The 20,865-nt window shown below is 37.4% G+C and overlaps 1 protein-coding gene across 2 annotated transcripts in view; it reads right to left on the reverse strand.

Moving 5' to 3' along the window:
• Window positions 1–8,054: 8,054 nt before the first annotated feature.
• LOC120301860 (lanC-like protein 3) overlaps window positions 8,055–20,865 on the reverse strand; it is a 38,419-nt gene continuing 25,608 nt past the window's right edge. Inside the window, exons 1-3 of one of the 2 annotated variants that reach the window (XM_039329576.1) lie at window positions 13,666–14,043; window positions 11,532–11,794; window positions 8,055–9,683 (exon numbers count right to left, since the gene is read on the reverse strand). In XM_039329576.1, the coding sequence (XP_039185510.1) occupies window positions 8,854–9,683; window positions 11,532–11,794; window positions 13,666–13,910 (1,338 nt within the window). In that variant the 5' untranslated portion in view covers window positions 13,911–14,043 and the 3' untranslated portion in view covers window positions 8,055–8,853. Of the gene's footprint in view, window positions 9,684–11,531; window positions 11,795–13,665; window positions 14,044–20,865 lie in introns of those variants that run through there. The other variant, XM_039329575.1, reaches the window with a different exon arrangement.

A 20,865-nucleotide genomic window follows, 5' to 3' on the forward strand; every position in this document is an offset into this window, starting at 1 on the left:
CATTAGATAAACGTCCATGTGTTCAGAATAATGTCCACCTTTTTCTCCTTAAAAATTCATACTTAAAATTCAAATCTCATAGAGAATGCAATTATTGCAGATGCTGTCTTCTACATCTCTTTTAGAGCAAAGCATACTTGTTCTAGCAATGTTGTAACACCCATGGCAGGGTTGTGATATCAGACTATCTATAAGATTGTTTTCATTTATATGTAGTTGTTCAAAACAATGTATTGTTCTTTCTGGCATTAGAAAATATTTTATTCACCTAGGTTTTTGAAGAATGCACTCCTATTGGTGATCTGGCATTCTTGTTTGAAATCTGAGTGTTATGTTAGTTCTTTTCAATCAGTTTTGGTCACTTTATTTTGTCCTTTGATTGAATGGGTGTTCGCATGATTATGATCAGGAAACAGATCTCAGCAGTGTGTTAGATAACAGTGTCAATACAGTGAGTGGTTGCTGTAAAGAGAAGGCAAGTTCCATCTAACAAATCATTGAAAAGGGAACTGAAAATTAAAATGTGGATACATTAATCCCCTTTTATAAACCTCTGGAATTACTAGATTTGAGTGCTGTCTACAGCTCTGGTTACTGTACATCAAAATAAAATAAAAAATATTATAGAATTGGGAGGGGGAAGTATAAAAAGTATCAGTCAGAATAAGATTTTAGTTTAGAACAATGTTTTTCAATCTTAGCTACTTACAGATGGGTGGTCTTCAACTCCCAGAATTCACCATGCTAAAGTTAAAGTTGCTAAGGTTGAGAAACTTTGGTTTAGAGGAAAGTAAGATGAGATATGAGAGATGAAATCATACATGGAGTAAAAATGTAAACAGAGAGTTCTATTCATTAGATATCTATTAACTAAATATAATCTTTACATAGATTTTTTGCCCCCTCTGTTCAGTCATGTCCGATTCTTGGAGACTGCCTGTATAAGTTTCTGCAGTTTTCTTGGCAGTGTTTTGCAGCAGTGGTTCACTATTACTCCTTCCTAGGAGTGGGAGAAAGTAATTAGCGCAAAGTCACCCAGTTGACTTTGTGCCTAAAGCAGGACTAGAACTCACAGTCTCCCATTTTCCAGCCTGATGCTTTAACTCATGGATGTCAAACTCGCCACATCACGTGATGTGTCACAATGTATCGTGACTCTTTTTTATTGCTGGCAATGGGGTGGGTGCAGCTTCGGTATGATGAAACCGGCCCATGGACCAGCAGTTTGACACCCCTGGTTTAACTACTACACCTAGTTGGCTCTCTGCATAGGGATATTAGTATTTATTAAATCTCATTCAGTCTATTTTGTCTTCTCTTGGTTGGTGCAGGTAGCTGGAATCAGTGTGAGTTTTGAGGTATGTTCTGCAAAAAGAAAGATTTCACAGAAATAGAAACAAGTGTTTTACCTTACTTCAACTGTCTCAACATGTCAGGTTGAACAGTGTGCAGTTGAAACCCCCTATTGTTCTCAAGTTGACTTTCATATCCCCAAGGGGAACAGATGCAGACATTAGAGAATTTGGAAATGAAACCCAAGCAGCAAAAAATAAATGGCTTTCTAAACATACATGTTAAACTAATCAGATCCCATATACTACCATATTGATTATAATTATTACTTGTTTTTATTAAACTATCAATCTTTGGTAGACCAAAATAGAAGCACCATATGCCCTGCCAAAATCAGTATTAGGTACTTCTATTGTTTCCAATTGTTGTTAAACTAAAGAGCTGTCACAAATGTTATCAATATGGAAATCTGCTAATTTACATTGGAAAAGTGGTACCAAAAAGATCTCTACTTAAAGACTTGTGTGCTAAAACTCCAAGTTTCATTCCAATTAAAACAAGATTTTGATTTCAAGAACTGTGCTCAAGCCAACATGCAAATCTCAGGTTATCTCCCCCCAAAAGAACAATTTTCTTGTTTTACGTCCACTTCACTTGGCCTGGCGCCTGGTATACTCCAGCACCACCACAGCATGTCTGATCATCATATTCTATGCCCTCATGATCAATTTCATTTTCTCCATCTAATTAGACAAATTTATTGCAATCTGCTTTTCAGGTTTTATTTTGAATGTCATTATGTTAAAAAGTGTTGTACAGTTAAGGAAAAAGGTACAGATAATCCTCAACTTACGACCACAATTGAGCCCAACATTTCTGTTGCTAAGTGAGACAGTTGTTAAATGAGTTTTGCCAGAGTTAAGTGAATCACTGCAATTGTTAATAACATGCTTGTTAAGTGAACCCGGCTTCCCCATTGACTTTGCTCATCAGAAGGTCATAAAAGGGGATCACATGACCCTGGGACACTGCAAATGTCATAAATATGAGTCAGTTGCCAGGCGTCCGAACTTGACTATGGGGATGCTGTAATGGTCGTAAGTATGAAAAATGGCCATAAGTCACTTTTTCCAGTGCTGTGGTAATTTTGAATGATCACTAAATGAACTGTTGTAAGTTGAGGACTATCTGTATTTACTTTTTAAAATTTAATTTAATTTAATTCTGTTATTTGCCACCCATCTCATAATGAAAACAATTCTCGGCTGCTTTCATTCAGAAATTTTACTTTTATTAAAATTCTGGACATAATTAATGCTTTCAATGAAATCAAAAGCTTATTCAGAAATTTTCTCAGTGCTTGATTCAAAGTTTAGAATATTTCTGAACAAATTATTCACATGACCTCAAAGCAGTATGAAACTTGTATAGAGAAATAGCTATCTCAGGTACTTTTGAAAAGTTGATGAAATGTTGTTTTTATAGGTGGAATTTTCAGCTTGACTCAGCCTGTTGTGGAGGAGAATCTAGGACAGGGGTCTTCAAATGCTGGCTGAGGAATTCTGGGAGTTGAAGTCCACAGGTCATAAAAGAGCCAAGTTTGAAGACCCCTGATCTACGAGGTATGATTGTTAGTTCTGTTTAAGCATAGCTTTAAGCATACTTGATTGTTCATTTCTTACATTCATGTCCCTTTTATTGAAAGCACCAAGATTGCCTGCTTCTTAGTTATAACAAACATTCCAATTTATATCATTAAAGTGTATTGGTATCAACTCTCCATGAAAATCTCATATTCCCAAATATGTCTTAGACCAGGCATGTCAAACTGCCGACCCGCGGGCTGGATGCATCATACTGCAACTGTGTCCACCCCATTGCCGGCAATGGGGAAAAAGTTGCAATACATCACGCGACGTCATGTGACGTTGCAAGTTTGACATGCCTGTCTTAGAGGAATCCACCCATCTCCTGAAAATCCTTCATCTCTGCAGTAAATATAAATATAATATACTCAGCTGCAGTTTGCACATCCTGGAAAACATTCTTCCTGATTTTCTGCAAGATACCTGATAGATAGGAGGCTGGAGTCCTAATGACTCCATTAGAAAACTGACAAAAGGATGTTTTTTCTTTCATCTCTTCTTCCTCACGCAGCTGCTATTGCTATGTGAAATCTTAGGATTTTTTTTTTTTCTCCTCCAGTATCTTGCAATGTTTTTCTCTAATTTTCTTTAGCAAGGTGTTGGGAGATGCCTTATGATTCACTGTTTATTAATTACCACAAAGTAGCAAACATATTTCATAAAACTGCTCTCTGGAGGTAATAATACATTTTCCATTAGTTTGAAATACATGTGGGCTGCAACACTTCAGATGACTACTAAACGACAGCAAAGAATTAGAACAGTGTTTCTCAAACTTGGCAACTTTAAACTTTGTGAGCTTCAAGTCCCAGAATTCCCCAGCTGCCCACTCCTCTTAAACCTACCAAGTTTGTGAAATATTCAGACTCTTTGCTTCCCACTTGTCAGAAAGTCAGTTATTTTGCAACCTTCTGATCACAAGAAAAAGATGGAAATAGATATTTCCAAGTTCTTGTTTGTTCAAAATTCTCCTTCCTTTTTTCGGTACTTTCTGTACCAGACCTTTCCTACACTGGAGCTGGAGGTTTCAGATTTAATTCTTTTACTCCCTCTTATATGCATATTTAGTTACTACGAGCACCCTAGATTGACTTAGGAAAAGGTGTATTTCAAAAGTGAAATGAGTGTTAAAGGTTTGCTGTTGCTTTAAAAAAAGAAACCCTGGAAAGACCCTGGACAATCCAATCAAATTACAAGATGGGGAGAATATGTGAAAACAATAAAACCGATTAAATGCATTATCAGAAAGAGAAATACATTTAATATCCAAGGTAGTTTTGCCAAAAAGGTTTTAAATTTGATTTTCTGAATTGAACCTTACCAGATGGCCTTAAGGAAGTCCAGCACTACTTACATTCTTTCAGCTGTGAAAGTGAGTAACAACAGATTACACGCTGTGTATATTTTGTTGTTAATATAAGATATTTAAAGGTATATTCATAACAAGTTATGGTAAAATCACAAATATCAGAAGCATATAATTTGATGCCTTATTCCTATCATTTAAGCCTATCACCCATTCATTGTATTATTCATTCTCTTTCCGTTTACTTTTAAAACATCCAGTATATCCTGCCAGCTTGGCACTCAAATCCCAGATGGAATCTCAGTTCTACTAGTCATGATTTGCACCTGCCTAGTGTTGAATGGAAAAGTCTTCATCATGATTCATCCAAGCTGGGAATAAACAACATGGTGACTGCTTTAGGAAGAAGGTTGCAGTTTATTGAAGAGGAGAGCCAAACAAGAAGGCGGCTCTGGAAAAAGAGAGTGAGCACATGTAGGGAGTGGATTTTTATACCCTCTGGAGCCTTTTGTTTGGAGTTGTTTCCGGTTTGAAGCTTTGTATTTCCTGTGTCACGTATTCTGACCTGAGTCTGGGTGTGCCTTTCTGGTAGTCTGATGGTGGTGGGTTAATCCTATTATGTCCCAAGGGTCATATCCTGCTTCCCTGAGGCTGTGGCTTATGACTCTTAGATATTTGGTGTTGACTCTAGAGATCTTTCTTCCTAATCCCACCTTCCTGACTCCAGTCTTTCTGACAAGATTATCTGCATCTCTGCAGACTTGGTTTCTGCTTGGGACAGGGAGACTTGGGGGCAGGGTTGGTTTCTGCTTTTAAAATCCTTTAGGGAAATATACTCTGCCCGTTTAATGTTTTCTTCTCGGAGGGGGGGCTGACTTCCCACACTAGGAAGAAAAAGAAGTTGATAAACAGTAAACAAACTAGAGAAAAAAGAAACAGCACCATTAACTTTTAACATGCTTTAGTTCAACCTTATGTTTGAAAGAAGAATGCCCCCTTGTGGACATTCCTATTATTATTAAAGACACCAAAATAAGGTAGGAGAAGGAAGCTTTCAAATGCATCAAAATTTGGTAAAGAAGCTTAGCAATCAGCCTTTATAGATTTTACACATCACATTGTTATTCAGATCATTATTTTTGAATCTTTGGATATATGGAGACAATCGTATCTGTCATCATAAAATATCCTAAAAAGGAAAGATAAGAGCAGAAGCATGCTTACGAGAACAAGTTTGAAAGAAAACAAAACTGAACTGAAAAGGATAATCTAGATTCTAGAGAGATGTCTTGATAGTAGCTGCCTGATTATTGAGGGTATAACGTGTGGGCAAAAGTCCTTGGTAGGCTGATTAAATACATTGAAGAAACACAGTGTACCTTTTTTTTGAAAATATGCTCCTTAATCTACAACTGTTTTGGGCTACCAACCACTCGTAATAGGGAAATCTAATCTGCTAAATTTAATTTAATTTTGTTTAGCATATTGTTTATCCCACTAAAGATCACATAAAATGATGATGTTATTTAGAAACATTATTTTACCTGCTCAATAAAAATATGTTAACTATAAAGAACTATTTTTTCTTACATTGTACAATGTCTATATTTGAATTTCTGTAAAATTATTTTTCTTCAAATTAGTTAAACCTGCATTGTTATTCACCAAGCTTTTGAAACAAAATTCTCAAGTGTTTTAAGTAGGCAGCTATTTAATTCAGAAGATGTGAGGTTGGGAATGGCTGACAGAACAGAATGAAGTTTTTTTAATCAGGTTTATTGTGCAGTCATCAAGAATGCAAATATAAATAACTGTTCTAAAGCACCTAGTTGTTTTAAGAAGAGAAAAACAGAGTATTTTTGTTTAAAGGAAAAAGCAGCCACAGTAATTTAAATAATGCCCATCAGTAGCAATAAAAAGGCAAAAACATAATGGTATACTAAAGCTAAAATCAACCCAAACTGGAAGTAGGCAAAGAAACAGTCCTGAAAAAAATAAAGAAACAAAATTATTAAGTGCATCATCATTTCCTGAATCTATATAATAAATATTAGAGTCTCTACATGAATTATCATAACCTGTAGATATTTATTTTTGCAAGGGTAACTTCTACAAAAGTCCACACAGAGAACCATAATTATTTCTAATCTCTCTTGCATTCACTCCAGTTCTAGACAAACACATTACACACAGTAATTTCTTTCCATAGTGATTTTTATTCTCGGAGCAAAACAGTCTATCAGATACAAAACTATGACGTCCTTCATCACATGTGCACAGAAGTACATTTGATATATAAAAGATAGAATGGAAAATCTGTTAATAGTTCTATGGTGTATTGGCCTTAAATACTGCAAAGCTGCCTGGGTCCAGCCCCAAATTAGCTGCTGAGAAAACTGTCAATGAGAAGTGGAATGAAACCCTGAAAGGCTGAGATTTGAGTTGCCCTATAGTAGGACAACTGTCAGACTGTGGCCAAGGAAGCAGGCTCTATTACTTTTAAAAACTCTCATACATGAGATAAGTAGCTGTAGAAAGGCTGTCAGTTGAATGCAGTTCCCTGGCTGGCCCTTCAACATGCCGGGTAGCTTTGGATCAGGTTCTTTGATCTGTTGTCTGGCTGTAGTAGAATGCACATTTTCTTGAATTGAGCTTGATATCTTTCTGAGTAAATAGGCTTGCGTGATAAATACCTCTAACAGTGAGGAATAAGGATGACATTAACAACCAAAGATCATGATTTGGACTTGTTTCTTTCAACAGCTTTGAAAGAAAATTTAACAGGGCATTACCAAATTCATGAATTTAGTAGATCAGCAATTCTTCCATGTTTAATTCTGGATTCAGGGGGAAAAAAACTGTTCCAGTTTTGAGAGTCAGATGAAATGATACCATTTGCTACATAGATAAACTTGATAGCTGGTGAAAAACAGAATAACAGAACAACAGAGATGGAAGGGAACTTGTAGGTCTTCTAGTCCAACCCCCTGTTCAAACCGGGGACCCTATACCATTTCAGACAAATGGTTGTCCCATCTCTTCTTAAAAACCTCCAGTAATGGCACATCCACAATTTCTGGAGGCAAGACTGCTTACTGGTTAATTTTTCTCATAGACAGGAAATTTCTCCTTAGTTCTTGGTTGGTTTTCTCCTTGATTTGTTTTCATTCATTGCTTCTTGTCTTACCTTTAGGTGCTTTGGAGAACAGATTGAATCCCCTCTTCTTTGTAACAATTCCTCAAATATTGGAACACCATCATATTATACCTAGTTCTTCTTTTCACAAGACTAGATTTACCCAATTCCTGCAACTGTTCTTCATATGTTTTAGCTTTGAAACCCCAGTCATCTTTGTCGTTTTTCTCTGTATTTTTTCTAGAGTCTGAACATTTCTTATATTGTGACCAAAACTGGATGCAGTATTCCAAGTGTGGTCTTATCAAGATATTATAAAGCAGTACTAACACTTCATGTGATCTTAATTTTACCCCTGTTAATGCAGCCTGGGATTGCATTGGCTTTTTTGGCAGCTGCAGCACACTGCTGGCTCATAGTTAAGTGGTTGTCCATTGGGACTCCTAGATCCTTCTCACAGTTCTATTGAGCCAGGTTCCATTTATATATTATACCTGTGCATTTGGTTTTTCTTGTCTAAGTGTAAAACTTCACTTTTCTCACTACTGAATTTCATTTTGTTAGACAGGGCCCAGTGTTCAAGTCTATCGAGATCCTTCTGGATCTTGAGCCTATCTTCTGGGTTGTTGGCTACTCCTGCCAGTTTGGCAAATTTTATCAGTTCCCCTTCTATTCCCTCATCTAAATCATTTATAAAAATGATGAAGATTACTGGTCCTAAGACAGAACCTTGTGTCACCACCCTGCATATTTCCCTCCATATAGATATACTTCCATTATGGACTGCACATTGAGAGAGATTTGTCAGCCAGTTATAAATCCATCTGCCAGTGATGCTGTCTATCCACATTTTTTTAACCGACCAAAACTAGATTGTATTCTACTTTACCAAATGTCTTATTGAAATCCAAATCTATTATGTCCACAGCATTTCCCTGGTCCACTAATTTAGTCACTTTGTCAAAGAATCAAATAAGATTTGTTTGGAATGTCCCTGATACAACAAATAGGTCCATGATGTTCTGTTCCTTTCTTTTCTATTACACTTTTTAATCCTGGAATATTTCTTGAGTAAATTACTTGGTCAATGCATTGTCATATTATATGAGCTAGGAGAAGCTCACTGGGGCAAAGTGTTTGATCTGTCAGCATCTGGACATGGCTCCATGAACTACATAATCCCAATAATCACAATCTGTAGCTAAGCATGGTTGGCATTTCATTACCTACACACTTTCTGCACAATCAAACCAAAGCTGCAACAACTTGCTAGGAAAACATGCTTTCTATCATAATAAGCACAAGACCTTGGAAAGGAGAAACCTTTGTACAAACTCATTGCATACGATAAACCTACAAACATTGGCTAAGATATAATGTTGACACATCCCATTTATTATACCTGTTTTATGAGCAAAAGAAGGTCTGAAGTGCTATTCTTTGCAGGGTCTTGTGAGACTCAGATACCCTCTCTATGCATTAGAAGATACACTCTGCTGAGTGCTTCCATTTTGGGATTCATTTGCCTTGTAACTAGCCTGGGCACCATTTTCAGTATTCTCTGGGGATTTCAAGTTCTCCTTTTCTACAGAGTTGCTAGATGTCAGAGGTTTGCAGACGTGACAAAAAAACTTGAAGCATATGACCAATCCTTCACAAATATTGGAGGAAAAAAGCTTCTTGCATGGATGGCAGAACTGGTAGAACACAAGCATAAAAAGGACAGCTATGCAGTAGCCAATCAGCAGTTGCAAGAACAGCATTGGAGCACATACGTATGTGTAGACATCTGTCTTGTATTTGTACCACATTAGTAAGAGAAAAGCATTCTCAAAGAACCTCAGCAAATAGTACAAAGCCAGCCTACTCCAGTTTGGGGATTTGTCAATTAAATCAGAATCATTAAGCTTCAGCTGCACCGCTGACCAGCAAAACATATTGATGCCGGCATACAGGAAAGTGAGGAGACATAAGACAATGGTGGTGCCTACTTTGCTCAAGGCCTTCTCTATGTTTTCTGGCAGAGTACACTTGCTTTGCCAGAACTGAATCCAAGGATGAAAGAAAAAAGCAAAAAAATTCACCAGCACCACAGGCAGGATCCAGATCTGAAGAACTGAACTGAAGAGGACGAGGACTATCACCCTTGTTGCAATCTCAAAACTCCTCCAGAGGAAAATGCAAAGGTAGGCAGCAGGTTTCACACTGATGTCATAATCGTCATACTTGATCTTAATGGCCAGAATATTGCATCGCAATGCTCCATACACAATTGACAGGAGGGAAAGAACCATGAAGATACCTTGGAAAAATAAATATGACAAACAATAGGTTTAAAAAAAACCAGCACTGTCCAAACTGCAGAAATGGGACTATATTGGAAATTAAAAACCATACAGAGCACCAAAATATTATATTTCTTAAATAAAGCAGTTTCCCAGGCCTCTTTTACTTATTTCTAGTGCTGGAAAAATATTTTTTCCAGAAAAGCTATAAAAATAAGCACAAAAACCTATCTGAAATAATACTAGAAACCCTACTCTATTTTTCTGAATAACTGGCTAATGCATTACACAAAACCACAACTTTCTTAATTATCAACTTATATTTATTAACCTCCCAGAAAGGATATAGACTATTGCTTATAAGCCACAAAGATCGGCTGTACAGTGTTCATCAAATTACAACAGTGGTGAAAAAAGGAACTTTATGACCAATCCTCACTGTTACAATTCACAGGTCTTTAAAATAAAGAAAAGCTGGGTAAGATCATAAGGACAGTTGCAGTTCCATTTAACAACTACTTTGTTTAACAACTGAGTTGCTGGTCCTAACTGTGGTTGTTAAGTAAGAACAACCTGTACTATTGTGCTGAGCCAAAACAAAACACACTGCTTTATGGCATACCATATTATGTAAAGCCATTATGTACACAATGGGAGGTTGACAAGATCAGTCAAACACTTCATATTTTAGCTCTTGAGGTCTTGAGAGAAACATCATACTCACACCTCAGCAACCCTCCAAACCTCTTTACAAAAGTCCGCCCAAGGATTTGAGCTTCAGATTTCAAAGTGTGCAAAGCTGTTGTATCACTTAATTGTGAAATCTATCCCCTACCAGTCAGCTGTTATTCGGGCTCCTCTTCTTAATAGAAGCATGTGTAACACCTACCACCTACTAGGATTGAACATGGTAAAGTGGCTGCCTATTCCCACTGCCCATCAACTGTTATTTAGGCTCTTTTTGAGGATGGATTTAGTACGCCTTTCCAAGAGCATTGTATCCTGTTTGAAAATAACCATATAACAGCTGGCTGGTAGGAGGATTATTCAAGGGTCCTTTATGCAAAGCTTTTTTTGGAGCCATTAATAGAACAGAACATAGAATAACAAAGTTGGCAGGGACCTTGGAGGTCTTCTAGTCCAACCTCCTGCTCGAGCAGGAGACACATTTTACTATACAATTTTAGACAAATGGCTGTCCACTCTCTTCTAGATAGTCTGTTATATTTATATAGATGTCATTCAGATATATTACAAGAGCACCCGTCTTACCACAAGGTAACTTTAAATAATGTGGTTTACTTGGCTTCAGTTTAGTGAGTTCTGTGAATATAGACATTATGATGATAAAGTCTGGTTTATTGCTTATTGTGTGAAATAAATCTAACCAAATGTTTTTTGTCAGTAAGCCATGTTTAAGCAAATGGTGACTTGATGCAAATATAGGCAATTTAGCCCCTATCAATCATTCTGCTTGAAAAACTCTCTGTTGGAGGTACCTTTGAGTGGTATAATGCTCTCAGTTGGTAGTCTCAGGTGAAATAAATTACTTTGAAAAGAATTTAAAATTCTACCCTAATCTAATATCTGAGATTGCAGTCATTTTTATTTTATTTTAGTATATAATATTTGTTTTAAAAGCATTGGCACCTACAACATTGGTAAATATTATGATGGTACCAACTGCCTGAAAATGTTGCTGACAACATATGTCAAGTTAGTCATACCACAATAACTTTTTTTAACCATTTTTCTGAACCTTTCTAAAAAGAGAGAAAGAGAAGGTTTAGACATTACTTACCTATAATTCCCTTCTCAAAGCATTTATTGAAACATAAATAGAGAAAAAAAACAGTTGTACGTACTTCTAGCTGCTGTGATCTCTTGTTGCAGGACACAGATGTAAAGCTGAAGTGTTAGCTGAGGTGCAGATCCTAGGAAAGCTTGAATCACTGATGCTCGACTAAATGCAGATCTATGTGTAAACAGCTTCCCTTCTGCCTGGCCTACTTCCTTCTCAACCTCTTCTGAATGTCCATCTTTTGGCATCTGTCTTTTCTTAGTGATACTGACATAAGGCTCTTCCACTCTACCTGCATGAAAGTAAATATAAAAAACTTCCACACACCTGGAAGGAACAAACAAGAGAAACTATCACATTTCTATTACATATTTCAAAAATGTAATGGATCGCATGTGCATTTATCTCCCCACTGTCACTCCCTAAGACAATCTGTATAGACACCAATCAGCTAACTCATACTTAAGATTATTAAAATTACAGATCATGCAATCGAGCAAAGTAATGGCACTAAGTATCTTATATGAATATCCAGCATATTCTAAACAAATAGATTGTTTAGAGAAAAGCTTCCTTCTCTTAATATGTTACTATTTGGTTACATACTAATATGATCCACATTCAGCATTATTGAATTTACATAGCCCAACACATATCTTGAGAAGCACTTTGGCGTAACGGTTAAGGCACCAGGCTAGAAACCAAGTAGACTGTAAGTTCTAGTCCTGCCTTTGTCACAAAGCCAGCTGGATGACCTTTGGTCAATCACTCTCCCAAGGTCCTAGGAAGGAGACAATAGGAAACACCTTCTGAAAAATGTTATCAAGAAACCTGTAGGGACTGGTTGAGACACTCACCAAGAGTCAAAAAAGAGAGCAAAAAACCTTAAACCTATGCCACACGTATCTCACAGTACTCTGTATGATTTATTTATTAAATAATTTTATATTGCCATCCAACTCTCTGACGGTGATGCTAGGCGGGTTAACGGAATAAACCCCCCAAGCAAAACCCAATACGCCCCCTCGTCTCTGGTGCCAACATTCAAACAGCCCACCACCTGATGGGCTCCATATTAGCCTGGATCACGAGGCCCACTGGGAAAACTATGTTTTCAAGACCCTTCAGAAGAATATGAAGATGGGTGCGAGTGTTATTACCGTATGAATGATGTTTCAAAGATAGGGAGCCACCATAGAAAAGACTTATAGTTGGTCCCACAAGGTGGACCGTCTTGATTTAAGGGACCCATATCGTACCCTGCCTCCCTGATTTGGTGGGCTGGATAGATATAATTGGGAAATATGGCCCTAAGGTATGTAGGACTTTAAACGTGATAACCAGCACCTTGAATTGGACCCAGAAGCAAATCAACAATCAGTGCAATTTCCACAAGACAGGTGATGTGTGCTAATCTAGACTTGCACAGAACCATGCAACTGCTACATTTTGAACCAACTTTTCAAGGGCGTTCCATGTAGAGTGTATTATATTTATATTTTATATATACAAACTATATTTATATACTACAGACCATATTGGTGCCAGAGAGGCTTAAAATTCTTGATTCTTTTAAAAATCCTCATATCCTGATACTCAAATGATAATTTTGAATTTTAATATTTTACATTGTGAGTTAAAGGCCCAGAGTTCCCTAAGCAATCGTGCCATCCCATGAAGTATGTGACAGCTTGTTATCATGGGCTGGTGCCATTCAGGACCAAGCATTTATTGCATACAAGAAACAATGATTAGCTAAAAGTTAAATCACTATTTCTCTTTATGCATCCCATTTCCAGAGAAACTTGAAGTTGCCAACATTGAGAAACATTAATATTGACTTTAGTTCATTCAAGGGAAGGATTTATTAACACACCATATCAAGCTGGTTTTTTAATGTGTTTTTTTTTAAGATTCTCAGACAGCTAAAAGGAGAACAGGCTTTACCGGTGTATCAAAGAGCAAGCTCTTTATTTGCTGTAGGTGTCCGACCACCTACTTCCCTATAGCAATGGATTCATCCCGAGTCATAGAGCCAGGACCCCCTCACCAACGGTGCCATTCTGTGCAGTGTGTGACAGCTTGTTGTCCTGGGTTGGTGTCATTCGCGAACAAGGGCACCTCATTCATCTTGAAGGCCCTCCGGAGAAGAGCCCAGCCTTGGGATTCCTCCTCGGTGGAGCCACCGTCCCACCCACCTGACAATGGGTCCCAGCTGCAGGATGTGGAGCAGCAACACCAGCGGCCTGTCCCGGCTGAGGTCGCGGTGGATGAAGACGAGGCTGAACTGGACCAGGATGCAAGGCAAGAGAGCGAAGAGGAGCGTCAGCGATTGCCAAATGCGGTCACCAGCCGAGCGGTAGGTGCTGCTCAGGTACAAGGCGGTCGCCGTCTCGGCCACGAAGAGGAACAGCGAGACGAGGACGGAGCCCGGGAATTTCATGGCCCCTTTTTTTGCGGCCTGCCCACCGGCAGGCCAACCGGCGGCTCACGGGGCTGCAAGGGAAGGCGGATGCCGTGGCAGGCAGACCCGCAGCGGAGGCCTCCTGACGCCCATCTCCGTCTTCTGCAGCGGCGCTTCGGTTTATTGGGCGAAAAGAGGAGCGACTGGCGCTTGCAATGCATGGCCGCTAGGAGTCAGGCCTGAGCTGGCTGCGGCAGTCGCCGAGAGCGCCGGGCATTTGAGTCCGGCTTTCTGGGCTCGGGGATGAACAAAAGAGCCCCTCTGATGACAGCTCGATTCGTGTGTTAACTCCCGGAGTTTGAGAACAGTGGACTCTTTCTACATGGGGAACAAAGATGGAGGCATCCGGTATTTTTTCCACATGCTGGAGTTTGGCCCTACCTCAAATCAAGCCCAGATATACCCCTTGTTAGTTTGTACAGACAACAGAAGAGGTGGCCTGAATGGTGAAGTCTTTTGATTTTACCCTGAATGTTACTCTCCTTCTCAGAAAGCACTCACTAATAAAGACTCGTCCAACCAGATATTCCACAGACGTCCTAAATACCTGCTGCGAAATAGGATACCCTTTGTATTCCCAGATATCAGGGGAGAATGCTCTTAGAAAGGTTGTGGTGTAGTAGAAGCTCAGTGGACAGAAATTTACCTGGTGACAATTGCCCCCAGTTTCATGGTGGTGGTAAAAGTATACAACTATGTGCTGAGATTGAATTGGCCACTCAGCATTCATCTGAATTGTGTTAAGAAAAAATGGCAATTCCCTTGACGCGAGAAAGCAGGGAATGTATACTTCTGCGTATTCTCTGCAGAGTTGAGTAGCCATGTCTACGTGCTATTTACCAGTCCTAGATCTACTAGCAGAAAAGTTGCCTGCCCATAGAAAACTCTTCCTCACATGGAAGGGAGCAGGAGTGGGTGAGAATGGATGCATAGAATGGTGCTCCATTCCAAGAAGAGCTTTCCTTCAGGCTACTTTTGAACATGGGTTTAAGCGCTCTTTTGAAAGTGGCTGGGAAATTCTGGGAATTGAAATCTACATATCTTAAGGTTGCAAATTTTGGGTTAGGTTGCAAATTTTGGGTTGAGAAACACTATGCTAGATCATATCTATGACAAAAATTACAAAGATGGAAAACACTTCAAAATAAGTAGCTAAATATAACTTTTCAGTAATTGAAAACTGGTTCAAATCTGTATGTAGGATAACATCAGTATAACGGAATAACTAAATAAATAAGTGGAATAACTCTTCACAGTATGGGGTAGGGATGTGAAATATTTTAATAATTTCCAGTAGTCACCAGAATAATAGAAAAAAACAGCTTAGGTAGACTAAAATTAAAGAAGACAATATGGGAGTTTGGTAAAAGCAGGCACATAGGCCTCAGGCTATGGGGATAGAAGACAGTTTTTTTCCAGCAGGTCCTCCAGCTATTATTTGATCCAGAACAGGGGAGAAAGTCTGGGTTGGTAATTGTTTATTAATATAGTACAAAACAAAAGGTACAAAGCAAAGTCCTCATCTGCAAATGTTAAGGCAGCCACTTCCTATGGAAGGATCATACAGTGGTGGGTTTTTGTTTTTGATTTTAGAAAGCTGTCTCTGTAATACTTCCCTTGAGACAAATGGCAAAATTGAGCAGCAGGGTTTCAGTTCATAGAAAGTATCCACAGCGTATGCACCATAGTTCTTTTTTATTTGGATTAAGGAAAACAAGCATATGTACTTTATATAAATAACCTCAATTGGTGGAAGAATTTTGTTATTCTAAACCACTATTTGGATCACCATTTTAAAAAGCTGAAAAAGCATCCTATTCTCTTATATACATACTTCTCTAGTTGACAATACAAAAGTAATATAATAAAGAATATTTTTGAAATAAAGTGTTGAAACTACTATACTGGTAATATTTTTTTTATTTAACATTAAGATACAATTCTACCAGAGAACATTCATCTTAATTTCAACTGACAAGAAGTAGATATCAAAGCTAGGAACAGCTTTGTAATGTATGCAATGTTCATAGCACACTGAAACAAATAGGCAGAGATTAGCAATAGTGGATACATAACAGCAACATAAATTGTTGCTTTTGAAATATGAAATTAATTTTACAATAACTTAATATAGATTGCCATACAACTGGAGCTTTGCAAATATACTCATTTATTAATGTCACAAATAATTCCATGATCTACAATGACTTTAGGCCTGTTCCAAATCCATTTCAGTCAAATACCAAATGAGAGTAGCAATGATATAGTAACAGTAAATTATCCAGAGCTGAAAAGAGAATTCATGTACTGTGCTAAGCCACATTGTTTGGTCATGGAATTTTGTGTTCTGCAAAATAAGTCAAATGTAAATTATGCTTTATGGCTCAGTGTATTAGACAAAAGAGGGTGTTTTTGATGACACTAGATTAAATAAATCATAGCTTAGCACATTTTAGGAATGTAGTTGATAAATGAGAGTTTAAGACTCCACAGTGCTGAAAAGCAAGTGAGCTCTGGCCCATTTTTTTTATTATACACCAGTGAGTAAATATTTTATTAATAATGTAAATGTGATGTGTGTGCTCTCTAACAATACAGAATTAAAAATTAATTAATTAATCTTGTTATTATTGCATTATTTCTTCTTTGCCAGTCATGGTACTAAAGATTAAACATAGGATGAAATGCTTGTGATTAGTTCTCTTTTACATGAAGCTAATTTTAAGACTTTCCTGATTGTTATATACAGTTATTGTGTAGAAAACAATCTATTGTTTGATATAATACTTAGGAATATTACTTCATCATAAAATATTTTTGAAGAAGGAATTTTTTCAAAATGAATTTCTGTGCTGTTACATTATATTGCTGTTGTTAAATCTAACTTATTTCAAGGTTTTAACAGGGCATGTTCTATATAATTTCAGTACCAGAAATGACAAGTTTTTTTTTTTTTTAAGTAAGATATTCTTTTACCTAGGAATCTGTGTTTTTAAACTAGGACAAACTTGTGAAGTTCAGGTAGCTGAAAATTGTAATACTTCAACTATAAATGAAGAAAGATCTGTCTATGCTTTATCTAGTTTGTAGCATCACTTTTATCACAAGACTATTCGGTGGCTATACTACTAAACTACTTGTATCAAAGTATGCAAATTAATAGCAGTAGACACAACTACTGGCAATGTAATGATGATATAGTCAAGGCAATCTTATATGCATATAAATAGACATGTACATAGCAAGTATCTGTGCTATGTTTTGGGAATGTGCCTTGTCATATCCCATATCCCTAAAACTGTATTGTTTCATGGCCCCTGAGTATTGATGGCTTATGGCTTTGTATTATGTATGTGTTTGTCTTTTGGTTGTTTTCTAAGACAACAATCCTAAATGCATTGTTTTAGATGATTTTTATGTCGTATAAGTATATTAAGGGGTATACTATAATAATGTAATCTGTGAGATAATTTCTTTTTGAGTACGCATGTGTAGGATTGCATAGTTCATTTCTTAATTTTACCCTTACCATTATAGCTTAATCATTGGCATCATTGCAAAAGTAGATCTTCATGTGATTTCTGATACTGGACTGAGGCAGGAGTTGATATAAGCACCCCCCCCCCTCTCTCTCTCTCTTTTTGTTTAGCCTTAAGATCAGAATGTAGGATATTTCTACTCTAGTAATTATTTTCTGCTATAGTATTGTAGGTAAATATGAATATTGTTTTCTATAGTTCTTCACATAAATATTTTTTTAAGTCTAATAGAACCTGTCACTAATATTTGCCAATCTTTTTTTGTCAAGAAACTAGGAAATACATGCACAGTTGTGTTTTCTGTGATAAGCCAACCATATATATATATATACATTCATGTTCAGTTATAACTTTACATGTCAATTTTGATCTCATTTGCTTGGCCACCTGTTGATTGTCTAATTCAATAGGAGATGCAACTGAAATGGATTATTTGTGGATGGATTTTTCTGCTCTTTCCATAACTCTGAATATAATACAACATAGTAATTGTTTGAAGAAATACATGAAGATATACATGAATATAAGGTTTAAAATAATTAGGTGGCAATAGGTGGAAAGTTCCCTGAAATATGTTATGTGCTCAACATTATAAAAGAATGAAGAATATAAAAAGAATGACAGATTCACCTGCTTAGCCATCTTCTACAAAATATTTGTATCCATTAAAAACAATGAAGATGTAATGAAACAAAACTTAGATCACATGATTCCTAAACATGGCAGTGTTATAGCAAAAGCAATAAACAGTTGCTAAAAATACAAATTTATTACTAAAACAATAGCTTGTTTAATAATAGTATATAATTATTTTTATACTTTATTCTACAATTATATATCACTAAGATGGTAGCTCATCAGTCACTGTGACCTCTTTTCATGAAAACTAATGTCTTCCATACTAATTTACAAGCCACATCTATCACAAGTAGGCATGCAATGTATAGCAAAGATAGCAAACCCTAGTAGTTCTTCAATAGATGTTGGATAAAATGTTAGGTAGGTATAAAGAAATTGTTATCATAGAAGAACGGAAAACATTCTTAAACAATGTAATACCAAAACAATTTACAAGTAAATCTAAGCAATTCAGTAAGACCTGCCTTTGGACATATAGAGATATAGAAGTATGCCATCAGTTTTATACAGCATCCTATTCAAAAGTTTATGAGCAGAGGTTTTTTCATACTGTTCTTTGTCATAATAATCTGTACAGTACATGGTTAGCATTAGATCTCTAGAGTGCTTCTGATAATGGACTATGGTTTGCTAGAAATCAATAGATGAGTTCATGGATAAGATTATACTTTTATAGGAATTACCTAAATACATGATTAGCATTCTAATCACTATCTGCCATAGGAAATGTAAAGTTAAGCTGTGTCTTTGACAAATTAAACTATATATTTACTTTGAAAACTATTTTTATTTCTTTAGGTACATATTCTCTACGATGCGGAAATTCTTCACAGAGAAGTGGAACATAGCTGCCACAATTATTATTTCAAATACTATAGTTTAATACCCCAAGCGAAGGGGCTTGCATAACTCAATGAAGCTATAAGCTATGCCGTGCAGGGCCACCCAAGACGGACAGGTCACAGCAGAGAGTTCTGACAAAATGTTATCCACTGGAGAAGGAAATGGCAAACCACTCCAGTATCTTTGCCATGAAAACCCCATGGACAGTACTAAAAGGCAAAAAGATATGACGCTGGAAGATGAGCCCCTCAGGTCGGAAGGTGTCCAATATGCTACTGGAGAAGAGCAGAGGGCTAGTACTAGTAGCGCCAGAAAGAATGAAACCACTGGGCCAAAGCCGAAAGGACGCTCAGCTGTGGATATATCTGGTGGTGAAAGGAAAGTCCGATGCTGTAAAGATTTTTTCTCCATAGGAACCTGGAATGTGAGATCCATGAATCAAGGCAAGCTAGACGTAGTCAAAAAAGAGATGACAAGACAGAACATTGACATCTTAGGAATCAGCGAACTAAAATGGACAGGAATGGGTGAATTTAACTCAGATGACCATTAGGTATACTACTGTGGGCAAGAATCCCTCAGAAGAAATGGAGTAGCCTTCATAGTCAATAGAAGAATAGGAAAAGCAATACTGGGATACAATCCCCAAAATGACAGAATGATCTCAATTCGAATCCAAGGCAAACCATTCAATATCACAATAGTCCAAATCTATGCCCCAACCACTGGTGCTGAAGAGGATGAAATTGACCGGTTCTATGAAGCCCTACAGCACCTTATAGAATTAACACCAAAAAATGATGTCCTTATCATCATGGGGGATTGGAATGCTAAGGTAGGAAGCCAAAAGATAACCGGAATAACAGGCAAGTTTGGCCTTGGAGTACAAAATGAAGCAGGGCACAGGCTGAATAGAATTTTGTCAAGAGAATACGATGGTCATAACAAACACTCTTTTCCAACAACCCAAGAGACGGCTCTACACATGGACATCACCAGACGGTCAACATAGAAATCAGATTGACTATGTGCTCTGCAGCCAAAGATGGAGAAGCTCTATACAGTCAGTAAAAACAAGACAGGAGCTGACTGTGGCTCAGATCATGAGCTTCTCGTTGCAAAATTTAGGCTTAAATTGAAAAAAGTAGGGAAAAGCACTAGGCCACTCAGGTATGAACTAAATCATATTCCTGATGAATATACAGTAGAGGTGACAAATAGATTTAAGGAATTAGATCTGATAGACAGAGTGCCTGAAGAACTATGGGTGGAAGTTCGCAACATTGTACAAGAGGTAGCAACTAAAACCATCCCAAAGAAAAAGAAATGCAAGAAAGCAAAATGGCTGTCTGAGGAAGCTTTGCAAATAGCTGAGGAAAGAAGGGAAGCGAAAGGCAAAGATACACCCAATTGAATGCAGAATTCCAGAGAGTAGCTAGAAGAGATAAGAATGCCTTCTTAAATGAACAGTGCAAAGAAATAGAAGAAAACAACAGAATAGGGAGGACCAGAGATCTCTTCAAGAAAATTGGAGATATGAAGGGAACGTTTCATGCAAAGATGGGCATGATAAAGGACCAAAATGGCAGGGACCTAACAGAGGCAGAAGAGATTAAGAAGAGATGGCAAAACTACACAGAAGAACTATACAAGAATGAGCTTAACGTCCCAGATAACCACAATGAGATGGTCACTGACCTCAAACCAGACATCCTAGAATGTGAAGTGAAATGGGCCTTAGAAAATCTGAGCAACAACAAAGCTAGTGGAGGTGACAGTATTCCAGCTGAGCTATTCAAAATCTTAAAAGACGATGCAGTAAAAGTGCTACACTCAATTTGCCAGCAAATTTGGAAAACTCAACAGTGGCCACAGGATTGGAAAAGGTCAGTTTACATTCCAATTCCAAAGAA

Source organism: Crotalus tigris, unplaced genomic scaffold (assembly GCF_016545835.1).
Source record: "Crotalus tigris isolate CLP2741 ecotype Arizona unplaced genomic scaffold, ASM1654583v1 scf7180000024401.5802323, whole genome shotgun sequence".
Taxonomy (NCBI): Eukaryota; Metazoa; Chordata; class Lepidosauria; order Squamata; family Viperidae; genus Crotalus; species Crotalus tigris.